Source organism: Salvelinus namaycush, chromosome 20, assembly GCF_016432855.1.
Source record: "Salvelinus namaycush isolate Seneca chromosome 20, SaNama_1.0, whole genome shotgun sequence".
Lineage (NCBI taxonomy): Eukaryota > Metazoa > Chordata > Actinopteri > Salmoniformes > Salmonidae > Salvelinus > Salvelinus namaycush.
The window spans coordinates 32,822,053-32,838,839 of NC_052326.1; the positions used below are offsets into that span (position 1 = coordinate 32,822,053).

Here is a 16,787-nt window from a genome sequence, read left to right on the forward strand (position 1 = left end):
ATCAGTTACAAAATTGGAAATTACATGCTTTGATTCACACATCCTATTGGAACTCCAATGTTTTAGCATAGCCTAAGCTATGATGATGTTTTTGGGAAGGGCAAAGGCTGAAAATCATGTTTTTGTGGAAGAAAATCAACGTGCATGAATCCAGGCAATGTTGAGGCAAAAATAATCCCCTTCTAAACTGAAATGATCTGTAGTTGAGGCAGCTAATTGATACCAACTAAAATGGAGTAACGTTTTCACATTCACCAACATGGCAGACGTGTATACCCATTTTCTCCAATCACATAGCAGGATACTCCTCAGGGAGCACATCCGGTGGCGTTTCCTGTGTTTGTAAACTGAAAGAAATTGGAACTCGGGTGACGAGCCACGACAGACGAGGAAAATTAAAGGTAAATAACAAAAAACAACGTTTGAATATCACCAATGTTTTGTATGTTAAGTCGTGTATCAGACGATATTTGCGAAATTCGGCCTCCGCCTCTAAGCAAAAAAGAAGTGACACGACTTGAGTTAGCGTAGACAACAGGGGAGGGGGGGAACGGTAGCCAACTACGGTACGCATCGACCATTCCCTATTTATCGAGAAATCTTGCTGTAACTGCTCAGTCTTGTGCCTCGTTTGATAGCAATCCTCGAACTGTTATTTTATCTAACTAGTTGTATTTATCCGGATCTAATCACATCGAAATTGCCTAGCGATATCATATTTCGATTTGTAGATGGATGGCAACTCAAGTTTGTAAGATTTGATGTGCATGGAGGCCAACGGTAACGCCGTTATGTTAGCCCGAAACAGCTAGCTCGTATTCGCTCTGTTTTGTTTCCGTGAGTTATGAGGAAATGCTTTCATTTTTGGGGTTAGTCAATTAAATATTACATCAACTAGTATTTATACCGTGACAGTTAACTAGCATGTTTTTCACACTACTTGATGGTCAATAACCTTGCCCCGTTAACGTTACCTAGCTGCAGTGCAGCCAGGGAAAATAGCCAGCTAACTTTACTATTTGTAATAATCTGTTATGATAATCAGCTGCTAGTGTATCAAGAGGTTTCTGATGCAGTGGTTCTGGCACCTGCCAAATTACAAATATTTATGTAGTGTTAGCAATGGTTGGTAAAATATAGTTTTGAGGTTTTTCTTGGATCATTAGCTTGCCGGCTATTGGTGCCATTGGTTTCATTTGTAAAATGTGTTTCAATTATGTGGCTATGGGGTCGTTGCATATGATTAAAGTCACTTTCTGACTGCACCCCTTTAGATTTGAACAAAACCTTCCATATATATTTGCCCATGGTATAAGTGGTCAGAAAGTGACTTATTGACCCTGAATGACAAAACATTCAGGAGATGGCGGTGCTTAAATGTCCACTGCATTCGTTTTTGTCTCTATCAAATATTTTTGGGGTAACGATTAAGTACTTTACTGTGATTGTCTTCAATGAAAATGTTAAAAAAAGAAAAATAGCTTCTTAGCAAATAGCCATTTCTAAAGTAATACATTTGCTAGGATTGTCTGGGAGGGGAAAACTAGCTGTTATTGGCAGAGAGGGTTGGAACTCTCTTATTGGTCTATGATCTCATTTTACCAGGCCAACCAACCGAAATTTCAGGCAATCGTTTTAAGCAGCTCTTGTACTTAAAGGGCATTATTGTCATCTTCACAGTATTATTCCAACCTCATAGTTTGGAAATGTATAGACGGGTTGGCCGACAACGTCACGACATTGACGTGCCCGGGTAGGCGTGCGTTTTGATTTTAGATGGTCAAGATAGCTAGCAACAACAAGAAGCTGCCCTGTGGGGAATCGTAGGTGGCTTGGTTTCAGCTCATTGTATATTTAAGCAATAAGGCCAATATACCACAGCTAAGGGCTGTTCATGCTCCACGCAACGCGAGATGTCTGGACACAGCCCTTAGGCGTGGTATATTGGCCATACATCACAAATCCCCAAGATGCTTTATTGCTATTATAAACTGTTTACCAGCGTAATAAGCGCAGTAAAAATAGCTGTTTTTTTTTTATAAACTAGGTGGTTCGAGCCCTGAATGCTGATTGGCTGATAGCCGTGGTATATCAAATCATTTATTTTTACTGCTCAAATTACGTTGGTAACCAGTTTTTATAATAGCAATAAGGCATCTCGGGGGTTGTGGTATATGGCCAATATACCACGGCTAAGGGCTGTATCCAGAAACTCTGTTGCGCTTCAGAACAGCACTTAGCTGTGGTATATTGGCCATATACCACACCCCTCAGGCCTTATTGCTTAATGGTACCATGCTTTGAGACGTGTCGACTGATGTCTATGCTAATATGACAAATTCGCTAACTAACCCAACAACTGTACAATGTATTTGAGACGAGTGCTCACTGTGCAAATGTGTTGGTTTCAATAAACATTTGGAGACCAAATATAGTTTACATGTTGTCAACAGTCTATGCCTCTGTCTGTTTTGCCCCATAGTTGCACACCTGTTGGTTTTGTTGCTAAACAACCAACCCTTCTATTTAAAACGCAGAAAAATCTAGTTTGACAGCAATTGGCCTTTAACGTTAACTCATTTTGCATATCCCACCCTACCACGAAACCCATGTCTTCATCACTGAAACGGTTGAGATTGAAATCATTTAAAAGCTTACAAACAGGGTTGTCTAACTTTTGTCTAATAAAATTAACATTTTAAGCTATACCTTTATCCGTTTTTTATGTGTCCGTATATACTGAACTAAAATATAAATGCAACATGAAATATATATATATATTTTTTTTACTGAGTTACAGTTAATATAAGGAATTATGTCAATTGAAATTAATTCATTGGGCTATAATCTATGGTTTTCACATGACTGGGCAGGGGTGCAGCCATGGGTGGGTCTTGGAATGTGGTAACTAGAGGTCGACCGATTAGGATTTTTCAACACCGATACCGGGTATTGGAGGACCAAAAAAAGCCGATATCGATTAATCGGACGATTTTAAATTTATATATTTTTTTATAATAATGACAATTACAACAATACTGAATGAACACTTATTTTAACTTAATATAATACATCAATTCAATCAATTTAGCCTCAAATAAATAATGATACATGTTCAATTTGGTTTAAATAATGCAAAAACAAAGTGTTGGAGAAGAAAGTAAAAGTGCAATATGTGCCATGTAAGAAAGCTAACGTTTAAGTTCCTTGCTCAGAACATGAGAACATATGGAAGCTGGTGGTTCCTTTTAACATGAGTCTTCAATATTCCCAGGTAGGAAGTTTTAGGTTGTAGTTATTATAGGACTATTTCTCTCTATACCATTTGTATTTCATATGCCTTTGACTATTGGATGTTCTTATAGGCACTTTAGTATTGCCAGTGTAACAGTATAGCTTCCGTCCCTCTCCTCGCCCCTACCTGGGCTCGAACCAGGAACACATCGACAACAGCCACCCTCGAAGCATCATTACCCATCGCTCCACAAAAGCCGCGGCCCTTGCAGAGCAAGGGGAACAACTACTCCAAGTCTCAGAGCGAGTGACATTTGAAACGCTATTAGCACGCACCCCGCTAACTAGCTAGCCATTTCACATCGGTTACACCAGCCTAATCTCGGGAGTTGATAGGCTTGAAGTCATAAACAGCTCAGTGCTTGAAGCATTGCGAAGAGCTGCTGGCAAAACGCACGAAAGTGCTGTTTGAATGAATGCGTACGAGCCTGCTGCTGCCTACCATCGCTCAGTCAGACTGCTCTATCAAATATCAAATCATTGACTTAATTATAACATAATAACACACAGAAATACGAGCCTTTTGTCATTAATATGGTCCAATCCGGAAACTATCATTTCGAAAACAAAACGTTTATTCTTTCAGTGAAATACGGAACCGTTCCGTATTTTATCTAACGGATGGCTTCCCAAAGTCTAAATATTGCTGTTACATTGTACAACCTTCAATGTTATGTCATAATTATGTAAAATTCTGGCAAATTAATTACGGTCTTTGTTAGGAATAAATGGACTTCACACAGTTTGCAACGAGCCAGGAGGCCCAAACTGCTGCATATACCCTGACTGCTTGCACGGAACACAAGAGAAGTGACACAATTTCCCTAATTATAAGAAATTCATGTTAGCGGGCAACATTAACTAAATATGCAGGTTTAAAAATGTATACGTGTGTATTGATTTTAAAGAAAGGCATTGATATTTATGGTTAGGTTTGGTGCAACGACAGTGCTAAATAAATCAGCACCCTTTTGGCGAAGTAGGCTGTGATTCGATGAGAAATTAACAGGCACCGCATCGATTATATGCAACGCAGGACAAGCTAGATAAACTAGTAATATCATCAACCATATGTAGTTAACTAGTGATTATGTGAAGATTGATTGTTTTTTATAAGTTTAATGCTAGCTAGCAACTTACCTTGGCTTCTTGCTGCCCTTGCGTAACATGTAGTCAGCCTGCCACGCAGGCTCCTCATGGAGTGCAATGTAAGGCAGGTGGTTACAGCGTTGGACTAGTAACCGGAAGGTTGCAAAAACGAATCCCCGAGCTGACAAGGTAAAAATCTGTCATTCTGCCCCTGAACAAGGCAGTTAACCCACCGTTCCTAGGCCGGCATTGAAAATAAGAATGTGTTCTTAACTGACTTGCCTAGTTAAATAAAGGTGTATAAAAATAATTTAAAAAATCTGCCAAGTCGGTGTCCAAAAATACCGGTTTCCGATTGTTATGAAAACTTGAAATCGGCCCAAATTAATCGGTCATTCCAAATAATCGGTCGTCCTCTAGTGGTAACACCCACTGGGGAGACAGGCCCAGCCTATCAGAAAGAGTTTTTACCCACAAGGGCTTTATTACAGACAGAAATACCCCCCCCCCCCCCCCCCCCCCCTTCACATCTGTTTCACATCCGTGATCATCTGGAGGTCCTGGGCTGGCAGGGTTACACGTGGTCTGCGGTTGTGAGTCTGGTTGCTAAATTCTCTACAACTATGTTTTAGGCAGCTTATGGTAGAGAAATTAACATTCCATTCTCTGGCAACTTCTCTGGTGCACATTCCTGCAGTCAGCACACCAATTCCACGCTTCCTTAAAACTTGACATCATTGGCCTTGTGTTGTGTGACAGAACTGTACATTATAGAGTAGCCTTTTATTGTTACCAGCACAAGGTGCACCTCTGTAATGATCATGCTGTTTAAATAACTTATTGATATGCCACACCTGTCAGGTGGGTGGATTATCTAGGCAAAGGAAAAATTCTCACTAACAGGGATGTAAACACATTTGTGCACACAATTTGAGAGAAATAAGCTTTTTGTACGTATGGAACATTTCTGGGATTTTATTTGTATCAGCTCATGAAACATGGGACCAACACTTTACGGCCCAGTACATCACTGGGGCCTTGCTTCCTACCATCCAGGACCTCTATACCAGGCGGTGTCAGAGGAAAGCCCTAAAAATTGTCAGACTCCAGCCACCCTAGTCATAGACTGTTCTCTCTGCTACCGAACGGCAAGCGGTACCGGAGCGCTAAGTCTAGGTCCAAAAGGCTTCTTAACAGCTTCTACCCCCAAGCCAAAAGACTCCTGAACAGATAATCAAATGGCTACCCAGACTATTTGCATTCAAATCAAATCTAAATGTATTTGTCACATGCGCCGAATACAACAGGTGCAGACCTTACAGTGAAATGCTTACTTACAGGCTCTAACCAATAGTGCAAAAAGGTATTGCCATTGCCCCCTCTCCTTTTACGCAGCTGCTACTCTATTTATTATCTATGCATAGTCACTTTAACTCTACCTACATGTACAAATTACCTCGACTAACCGGTGCCCCTGCACATTGACTCTGTTTATTTTATTTATTTCACCTTTATTTAACCAGGTAGGCTAGTTGAGAACAAGTTCTCATTTACAACTGCGACCTGGCCAAGATAAAGCAAAGCAGTTCGACACATACAACAACAGAGTTACACATGGAATAAACAAACATACAGTCAATAATACAGTAGAAAAAGTCTATATACAGTGTGTGCAAATGAGGTAAGATAAGGGAGGTAAGGCAATAAATAGGCCATGGTGGCGAAGTAATTACAATATAGCAATTAAACACTGGAACGGTAGATGTGCAGAAGATGAATGTGCAAGTAGAGATACTGGGGTGCAAAGGAGCAAGATAAATAAATAAATACAGTATGGGGATGAGGTAGATTGGATGGGCTATTTACAGATGAGCTATGTACAGGTGCAGTGATCTGTGAGCTGCTCTGACAGCTGGTGCTTAAAGCTAGTGAGGCAGATGTGTCTCCAGCTCCAGTGATTTTTGCAGTTGGTTCCAGTCATTGGCAGCAGAGAACTGGAAGGAAAGGCGGCCAAAGGAGGAATTGGCTTTGGGGGTGATCAGTGAGATACACCTGCTGGAGCGCATGCTACGGGTGAGTGCTGCTATGGTGACCAGTGAGCTGAGATAAGGCAGGGCTTTACCTAGCAAAGACTTGTAGATGACCTGGAGCCAGTGGGTTTGGCGACGAGTATGAAGCGAGGGCCAGCCAACAAGAGCGTACAGGTTGCAGTGGTGGGTAGTGTGTGGGGCTTTGGTGACAAAACGGATGGCACTGTGATAGACTGCAACCAATTTATTGAGTAGAGTGTTGGAGGCTATTTTGTAAATGACATCGACGAGGATCGGTAGGATGGTCAGTTTTACGAGGGTATGTTTGGCAGCATGAGTGAAGGATGCTTTTTTGCGAAATAGGAAGCCAATTCTAGATTTAATTTTGGATTGGAGATGCTTAATGTGAGTCTGTAAGGAGAGTTTACAGTCTAACCAGACACTTAGGTATTTGTAGTTGTCCACATATTCTAAGTCAGAACCGACCAGAGTAGTGATGCTAGACGGGCGGGCAGGTGCGGGCAGCGATCGGTTGAAGAGCATGCATTTAGTTTTACTTGCATTTAAGAGCAGTTGGAGGCCACGGAAGGAGAGTTGTATGGCATTGACGCTCGTCTGGAGGTTAGTTAACACAGTGTCCAAAGAAGGGCCAGAAGTATACAGAATTGTGTCGTCTGCGTAGAGGTGGATCAGAGACTCACCAGCAGCAAGAGCGACATCATTGATGTATACAAAGAAAAGAGTCAGCCCGTGAATTTAACCCAGTGGCACCCCCATAGAGACTGCCAGAGGTCCGGACAACAGGCCCTCCGATTTGACACACTGAACTCTATCAGAGAAGTAGTTGGTTAACCAGGCGAGGCAATCATTTGAGAAACCAAGGCTGTTGAGTCTGCCGATAAGAATGTGGTGATTGACAGAGTTGAAAGCCTTGGCCAGGTCGATTAATACGGCTGCACAGTATTATCTCTTATCGATGGCTGTTATGATATCGTTTAGGACCTTGAGCGTGGCTGAGGTGTGCCCATGACCAGCTCTGAAACCAGATTGCATAGCGGAGAAGGTACGGTGGGATTCGAAATGGTTGGTAATCTGTTTGTTTACTTGGCTTTCGAAGACCTTAGAAAGGCAGGGTAGGATAGATATAGGTCTGTAGCAGTTTGGGTCTAGAGTCTCCCCTTTGAAGAGGGGGATGACCGCAGCTGCTTTCCAATCTTTGTGAATCTCAGACGATGCGAAAGAGAGGTTGAACAGGCTAGTAATAGGGGTTGCAACAATTTCGGCAGATAATTTTAGAGAGGGTCCAGATCTGTACCGGTACCCCCCTCTTTACCGGTACCCTGTATATAGCCTCGCTATTATTTTACTGGTGATCTTTAATTATTTGTTACTTTTATTTTCAATTTTTTACTTAACACTTATTTTTCTTAACTGCATTGTTGGTTAAGGGCTTGTAAGTAAGCATTTCACTGTAAGGTCTACACCTGTTATATTCGGTGTATGTGACATAACATTTGTTTGAAATGTTGTGTTTGTATTTTTGTTCAGTGTGTGTTGTAGCTAAGACCCTATATGACATAATCTGAGTTGTTTTTTGTGCCTGCCATTAGTTGAGACACAGTATACTCTTGAATACAGGGTGGGTCGGTGTCATGTTTGGGCTGATAGATTTACTCAAATGTGTTTAAAGTTGACATTCCAACTTTCAAATGTTACCTCAAGATGGTTGGAGGTCCACCCATCATAGAATGTTGACTTGAGTGGCAATATCCGTTATAAATTACATTTGATCTTTCATAGGAAACCTATTGAAATCATAGAAATGGATAATAGAATAGACAAACCCATTCAAGTTGACATTCGACAGTGGGTGGAGCGGCGTCCATCTTTCTGGCACTACTTGGAAGTTTAAAGTTTCAATACAATTTAAATGTCAATGCTATATCAGCTAAATTTCAGGTGTCTGAAGAGAGTGGTCCAGTTTAGGAATTAAGTTCTATGTTTGCAATGACACCCACCCTGTATTTAAGAGTATACTGTCTCAACCAATGACGGGCACAACACAAACACTTAAGATGATGTCAAAAGGGTCGAAGCTACAACATTTGTGAAAATGAGAAATGTAATAAAGCTCTTTTTTTTTTTTTTTTTTTTTTTTTTATATAAATGTTCAAGAAATCAGACTATTTTGAATCCCTGTTTTGTAAGCTTTGAAATGATATCAAACTCAACCGTTAATCGTTTTCAGTGATGAAGACATGGACATCTCATGGTATGGTGGGGTATGCAAAATAAGTCGACTTTGAGCACCTCGCTCAATGTTTTGGCATTCCGTTGCAAAAAGTCACTTTCTGACTACTGTTTCCACCATGGGTAAACATGTATGAAAGTCAAAGTGATTAAAATCATTTGGATGCACCCTATTCTCAAATCTGTTAGCTAGCTAACTTGCAGTATCAGCCCTTTCTTTGTCTCAAATTTATTGTATATTTATTGTGCTCACACCTGTTCAACAGCTAGCTAACGTTAGCTATGTTTATGTGCACAATTGGTATTGTTCTGTATTGGAATTGCTTGAGAATCCCATTTTTGGTATTAGCTAGCTAGATGTGTTGTGTTGGTGTGACACTTGAGCGGCTCTTTCAAAATCTTAATTCGTAGCCAAGTGACCAAAGGGTTATCCTACGAAGCAGTTATGAGATGTTAGCGAGGTAACTTTAGTCAACTCTGAGTTTAACTCAGGATAACGTTTCATAAGAAGGTGGCTTACCTTTTTAGCCAGGTACATTTCTATGGCAACGAATCCTTCAGAACTAACCTGCTCCGGGGCAGGCTAACTCCACTTCCTGAAGTGAGTGAGCCACGAGTTGAGGACCATAAAATCAGATTCCCTCCCTCTTGCAAATATTACCATCCCCTTCATTTGAGGATTTTAAATATTTTTTTAACCAAATGTTTGCTAAAAAATAATGTTATTGTCACATTACACATTTAGTAATGACAGAATGCATTTTAAACTTTACGCACAGAACTCGTTTGACTCGATTATTTTGTCATTAGGAGTGGGGGGGGGGGGGGGGGCTTGTGGTTGTGCATTGATAAGCACACAAGTCGGCATTTAACAATAAGTAGTAATAAAATAAAGACAGCACTTCTAAAAGCCTATTTCACACCATAGCCTGCTGAATTTGCAAGATAACTTTTCTTTCATTTTGATTTCGGCACAAATGAAATTGTGGCATTGACTCGCCCATGGATTGATGTTTCAGCATTGTATCATTTAAGATTTTGGAGTTCGACAAGCCAAGTGCTACATGCATGCGCAGTTACAAGCCTGCTAGAGTTAGCGGCAGGCGGACGAGCGATATGCACCGTCGTAATACAGATGAAGCCTGAGATGGAATGTGATGCAAACTGAAGCTGGTTAGCTTAAGAAAACCCTGAGTAGATCTAGCTTGCTTTGTAGGATACCCCTTTGGTGACAAAGGCAAACAGGGAGTTAACCAAAGGACTGTCTACAGTTATTATGGGGATGCTTGTTTTTGAGTAAGAATTGGGTGTTGTGTGATTTGGAGTAGTTACAATTTGATTTACTGCAGGTTTTAGCGTAAAAAAAAAAAGATTTCATTATTATTGAATGCGTTTTCATGTTTTGTCCACATCGTCCTCTTCTTCAGTTTTAGTGCTAGATGAGTGAGGTGGGTGTGGCCTCCCATCAGACTGACCATCCTGATTGACGGATTCCTGGATGACCTTGTCCCCGTCCCCGCCCTCACATACACCGTTCCCACTGCAATGTCACATCTGCCCAGCAGCTCAGTCCGAGATCATATGAAATGGGTTTGTTTTCCAACAAAAAATATAACATTTATACAACCAACATGCCTGCTATTAGGCTACATTTATCTTTTGTCACTCGGGATGTTGTCGTCATAAAAGGTTCAGTGTTTGAAAAAATATTTGATATCTTTTATTGTTTCATACCGTTTCTGGTGTAGCTATCTCAGCCTCTGGAAGTCTTGAGTTTTTGTTTTCTCCTTTGTTTAGCTCCTCTCTACACCCAGACTGGTTCTATTTATACAGTGAGCTCCGAACGTATTGGAACAGTGACACATGTTGTTTTAGCTCTGTACTTCAACACAATGACTGAGGTTAAAGTGCAGACTGTCAGCTTTAATTTAAGGGTATTTTCATCCATATCGGGTCAACCAGTTATAAATTACAGCACTTTTTGTACATAGTCTCCCCCCCCCCAAGTATTGGGACAAATTCACTTCTGTATTAAAGTAATCAAGTTTTAGCATTTGGTCCCATATTCCTAGTGCTCAATGATTACGTCAAGCTTGTGACTCTAAACATGCTGGATGCATTTGCTGTTTTGCTAGTTTCAGATTATTTTGTGCCCAATACATTATTTATCCATTTATATTGTCATTTTGGAGTCACTTTTATTATAAATAAGAATAGAATGTTTCTAAAGACTTCTATATTAATGCGGATGCTACCATGATAACAGATTGACCTGAAGAAGCGCAGAATAATGAGTGAAAGTTAGACTCACAAATATATCATACCCCCACCGAAAAAGAAAACCTCCCCTGTTATTGTAATGGTGGGAGATTAGCATGTCTTGCGGGTATTATATTTGTGCGTCTAACTTTGGGACCAAATATGAAACTTTTTACTACTTTATACACAAGTGAATTTGTCCCAAATACTTATGGTCCCCTAAAATGGGGAGGACTAGGTACAAAAAGTGCTGTAATTTCTAAACGGTTCACCCTAATATAGAAGAAAATGCCCGTAAAATAAAGTGGACAGTCTGCACTTTAACCTCATAGTCATTGTATTATTTCAAATCCAAAGTGTTGGAGTACAGAGCCAAAACAACAAATGAGCTCACTATGTATTTTCTAAATGTCTGATAGTGGATTTTCCTGACTCAGGCTCGGTTCTGTTCCCAGGCGGGGTTGCTTGGCTGTGAGGCTGTTCTCTCAAGTATGGCCCTGATGCAGGCCAGCTCCATGGCCGGTCCGCCCAAGAAGATGATGGCTCCGCTCGGACATGGACCACCACCCCAGAGGGATGGCCCAGACCGCGGTCCTCAGAGCCACATGATCCTGCCATCTGGAATGAGCTGTCCACCCCTGGTTAGGAGGCGCCGGGGCACTGCAGAGGGGGAGGAGGGGACTTTGTTGTTTGTCATTGTCACTCGCTGAAAGAACAACAAATTAGAAATTGACATATTTCGCATTGGCTAGGTCTCAGCAGTAACTTGCATTTATGTAGGTCAAGCACTTTCTTACTATGGGCTACTAATATACCAAAATTATGTCTTCAGTAATGATTTAAAGAGACTGCCAGATATGTACAGCAATTGAAAAGTAGGCATGAAGGGAGGTTACCTTCTGTCTTTTGACAAAGCTTTTATTATTTTTTACTGTTCATTATTATTAGTTTCCCAGCAAAATCCCATAAAGGATTCAAAAAATTCCTGTCCTTCATGTTTTATTTTATTTAGAAAGCAAGGAATATATTCTTTCTTGTTTTATTTCTGTACGGTAATTCCTATTTGTACGTTTCAGGCTATCAAAAAAAAAAAGTCCAGTCAGGTTGACTCAAAGCCCTCTCTCCCTCTTGTCTGTGCACCCCAGCTTATCCGGAAGGAGGGCGACTTCCACACCCCCCGCCTGCTGGACGAGAAGGAAATGAGGGCCAACGAAGACATGCAGCTGAAAAAGAAGAACAGGAAGTCAGGAACGCCCTGTAAAGTGAGAGAGCAAGACGGGAGGGGAGGGAAGGTCAGTGCCTCTGAATTTTTAAAGCAAAATGGACTCTTTTCTGTGTTTCGGAGGGATTGTGTTATAAAAACAGACTGAAAGTGTGTTTGTGTGCACGTCTGTGGGCATTTGGTTCTATGTGTATAAGACTGACTTTTGTCTCTAGCTGAGTTGTTGCCTTTGAGTGCACATATTTTGTTTGTGTGGGGAGTGGAGAGGAGATGGGGTTCTCTGGAGAGGAGATGGGGGGGAGGGGAACACAACTGTGTGAGAGAGGGGGAGCAGTAACATATGGGGGTGGGAGGGGTTAACCCGTCTCTAGGTTTTGAGTACTTTGTCATTTAAATGGCCAAAATGGTCAACTCTTAAATAAAATAAAAATTGTAAGGAGCTAGAAATAATGTATTACCTTTTTAACCAGGACTATTTGGACAGTACTAGCTTTTCTCATACTGAATAAACCAATTAATCATATGTTTCCTTCTATACAAAAGTGAAGTCATACTTGTAGTGATGATTTAGGAGATGTGTATCTTTGAGTTTTTGTCTGTGTGGTGTATTTAGGCCTACAATTTGTTTTTGACGAGCCTCTATTCTGTCCTATCCTGCATAGGTGGTTGTTGTGGATGAGAATGGTAACTGTCCAATATCTAAAGTGCAGAAAAACTTCATCTGCAATCACTGTTATGGTGCATTTAGGAGTGGATATCACCTGAAGAGACACATCCTCATTCATACAGGTATGTGTCAAGACCACAATGGCCAGTTAAATTCTGGAGGTTCTCCATTACCAGTTAGGGAGATGTTTAAAATGCCTGGCTAATACAGTTATAAAATACATAAGGCCAGCAGAAACACCAGTTTGGATTAAGTGACTGGTGTTTTTAAGAATGAGATGGCCTCCTTGTCTAGTGTCAGATTTTCATTCACCGTTTTTGGTGTTCTCTGTGGGGACCTTTCACTAAAACTGGTACTCTTCGATTTAGGGGAGAAGCCGTACGCTTGTGGCATATGTGACATGAGATTTATTCAGCGTTACCACCTGGAGAGACACAGCCTGATTCACACGGGTATGCGTCCTCTTACCATACCCATCTCTATCTAAACAGGCTACATCTGTAGTGCTGCACTGGAGCCCCAGTATACAGGGTTTTCAGTGTTTGTCATTTGGACAGTAATTTCCAGCAAAGCTCACACTTCCTTTCACCTCAACTATATGAAGGAGAGGGGTTATCATCACAAATGTTCAAATGGTTCCCTCAACACCAGTGAGAGTACAAATGAAAGGTCTGCTTGGTACAAATGTTTATAGATTGTGCAGCCTTCTGTGGTCAAAGGTCCCAGTTTTAGGACAATGTTGCTTTATATAGGTGAAGGTGTTGCAAGTTACCAGTAGCTTTTTGTTTGCAATATGAGATTTTGAATAGAATTTACAGCATGGATATCAAGAAACTATGATTTTCTGAGATATTAAGTAATATTGGTAAGTAAACTATTTGTCGAGTGGCCTGCAGCATCTCCTATATTGGAAAAGTAAACTATGCTTTCCAAGTTTGCATTATATAACGTATAGCCTACATCAGTGGTTCCCAAACTTTTTATAGTCCCGTACCCCTTCAAACATTCAACCTCCAGCTGCGTACCCCCTCTAGCACCAGGGTCAGCGCACTCTCAAATGTTTTTTTGCCATCATTGTAAGCCTGCCCCACACACACTATACGATACATTTATTAAACATAAGAATGAGTGAGTGTTTTTGTCACAACCCGGCTCGTGGGAAGTGACAAAGAGCTCTTATAGGACCAGGGCACAAATAATAATAATCAATAATTTTGCTTTTAACTATCTTACATATAAAACCTTATTTGTACATCGAAAACCTGTGGTGAGTTATTCACAATTTAATGAGAAGGGTGTTCTTGAAAGGATGCATATAACTCTGCAATTTTGGGTTGTATTGGAGAGAGTCTGTCTTAAATCCTTTTCCACACACAGTCTGTGCCTGTATTTAGTTTACATGCTAGTGAGGGCCCGAGAATCCACTCTCCCATAGGTACGTAGTTGCAAAGGGCATCAGTGTCTTAACAGTGCGATTTGCCAAGGCAGGATACTCTGAGCGCAGCCCAATCCAGAAATATGGCAGTGGCTTCTGATTTAAATAACATTTTCACAGAACCGCTTGTTGCAATTTCGATGAGGCTCTCTTGTTGAGATATCGGTAAGTGGACTGGAGGCAGGGCATGAAAGGGATAACGAATCCAGTTGTTTGTGTCAGCCGTTTCAGGAAAATACCTGCGTAATTGCGCACCCAACTTACTCAGGTGCTTCGCTGTATCACATTTGACATTGTCCGTAAGCTTGAGTTCATTTGCACACAAAAAAATCATACAATGATGGAAAGACCTGTGTGTTGTCCTTGTTAATGCAGACAGAGAAGAGCTCCAACTTCTTAATCAGTCTCAATTTTGTCCAGCACATTGAATATAGTTACAGAGATTCCCTGTAATCCTAGATTCAGATCATTCAGGCGAGAGAACATCACCCAGATAGGCCAGTCGTGTGAGAAACTCGTCATCATGCAAGCGGTCAGGGACGTTGTGGTCAGTAAAGAGAACTTTAAGCTTGTCTCTCAATTAAAAAAAAAAAAAAGGTGTCAATACTTTGCTCCTTGATAACCAGCGCACTGCTGTATGTTGTAAAAGTGTTACATGGTCGCTGCTCATATTGCATAATGCAGAAAATACATGAGAGTTCAGTGGCCTTGCTTTAACAAAGTTAACCATTTTCACTGTAGTGTCCAAAACGTTTTTCAAGCTGTCAGGTTTTCCCTTGTCAGCAAGAGCCTTTCGGGTGGATGCTGCAGCATACCCAAGTGGCGTCGGGAGAAACTGCTTGCACGCGCGTTACCACACTATGTATGTGCGGCAGGTAGCCTAGTGGTTAGAGCGTTGGACTAGTAACCAAAAGTTTGCAAGATCGAATCCCCGAGCTGACAAGGTAAAAATCTGTTCTGCCCCTGAACAAGGCAGTTAACCCACTGTTTCTAGGCCGTCATTGAAAATACGAATTTGTTCTTAAATGACTTGCCTAGTTAAATAAAGGTAAAATAAAAAATTTCTCCCTGTCATGGCTTTTGTGCCCTCAGTACAGATACCAACACATCTTGACCACCAAAGTCCATTTGATGTCACAAAGCTGTCCAGTACTTTAAAAATATCCTCTCCTGTTGTCCTGGTTTCCAACGTCTGACTCATCCAGTTGTAACGCATATAATTCACTGGCTTGTATGCGACGCAGTAATGGTTTCAAAACATCTCCTGCCATGTCACTGAAATGTCACTGAAACAGTGTTGTTTGATGAAGGCATTGTCTGTATAGTTTTTTTGGGCCTTCTCCTCTAGCATTGTCCCAGCCATGTCTGCGGCAACAGAAAAAATTAAGTCCTCCACAATAGTATGGTGCTTGCCTGTCCTAGCCACTCGGTAGCTCACCATATAAGACGCTTCTAGCCCCTTCTTATGGTATCTGTTGCTTTTATACATATCTTACTACTTGAAAGTCATCTTTATTCTCGCTCAAACTCCCGTGGCCTGTTTTTTTCAAATCTCAATGTTTTGTTTCTAAATGTCTGCGCAAGAGTGAAGGTTTCACCGATTTCAGAGAGAACCTTTGCACATATAACACACTGTGGCTGAGGAAAGGCACTACTCCAAATATATAAGTGAAACTCAAATCAATGTAGTTCTCATCATATTAGCGCCTCTGATGGTCCTGAATTAAAAATTGGTTAAATCAACAACAAAAAATCTCACCCATCAACACACAATTCCCCATAATGAGTAATGGGTGACACTACATTTTGAATTATTATAATTTTTTAAAATGTGAATCACATTTTTATTTGGAGTACCCCCAATGGCATTGCGCATACCCCAGTTTGGGAATACCTGGCCTACATGATGATTATGGACAAAAAAGTGAGATTGACAAATAAAAATAAGCGGCAGCCAAGAATCGATCATCATGTCATCAGAATAAGACCCTCTATTTATTGGAAAGGAGCATCAAGTTCATCAACTTGCAGTTTCACCTCCTGTGAAGTTCATCATAACTTATTTCATCAAATCCCAACAATGCAGTAATCATAATTTATTTAATATGTAGCCTAATAAACTGTATGTCATCGCGTCACTCCACGTTTCCTTCAATATGATGGTTATTATATCAATATTTGCATATAAAAGCATGTTTCCATTAGGCCTGTTATGATATTTATCTGACTTTACGTGCATAAAAAGGTAGGATGGGAACCTGGTTAGTGTCAAGTATTGTGTGTGTTCATTTGGCCATATGTTTATCCTTGTAAATCTAACCAATCTTACTCTAATTTGATTTGACAGAAATTTGCAATTGGTATAAAACCTTTTTTCATTCTGTGCAGATTGAATAGCTAATATTTTTATGCTCTGTGTGTATAGGGGTGAAGCCGTACGCTTGTTCCATGTGTGACATGAGGTTTTTCCAGCGTTACCACCTGGAGAGACACAGCCTCACTCATACGGGTATGAGTCCTCTTTCCGTACCCATCTCACAT

The 16,787-nt window shown here is 40.8% G+C and overlaps 1 protein-coding gene across 24 annotated transcripts in view; it reads left to right on the forward strand.

Moving 5' to 3' along the window:
* Window positions 1-295: 295 nt before the first annotated feature.
* The window catches only part of LOC120065268 (gastrula zinc finger protein XlCGF58.1-like), a 42,819-nt gene continuing 26,327 nt past the window's right edge, over window positions 296-16,787 (forward strand). For 19 of the 24 annotated variants that reach the window (XM_039016107.1, XM_039016115.1, XM_039016111.1 and 16 more), the window contains exons 1-4: window positions 11,575-12,214; window positions 12,807-12,933; window positions 13,180-13,263; window positions 16,672-16,755. In XM_039016107.1, coding sequence (XP_038872035.1) covers window positions 11,804-12,214; window positions 12,807-12,933; window positions 13,180-13,263; window positions 16,672-16,755 — 706 coding nt within the window. In that variant the 5' untranslated portion in view covers window positions 11,575-11,803. The other 5 variants (XM_039016130.1, XM_039016131.1, XM_039016108.1 and 2 more) reach the window with 4 other exon arrangements.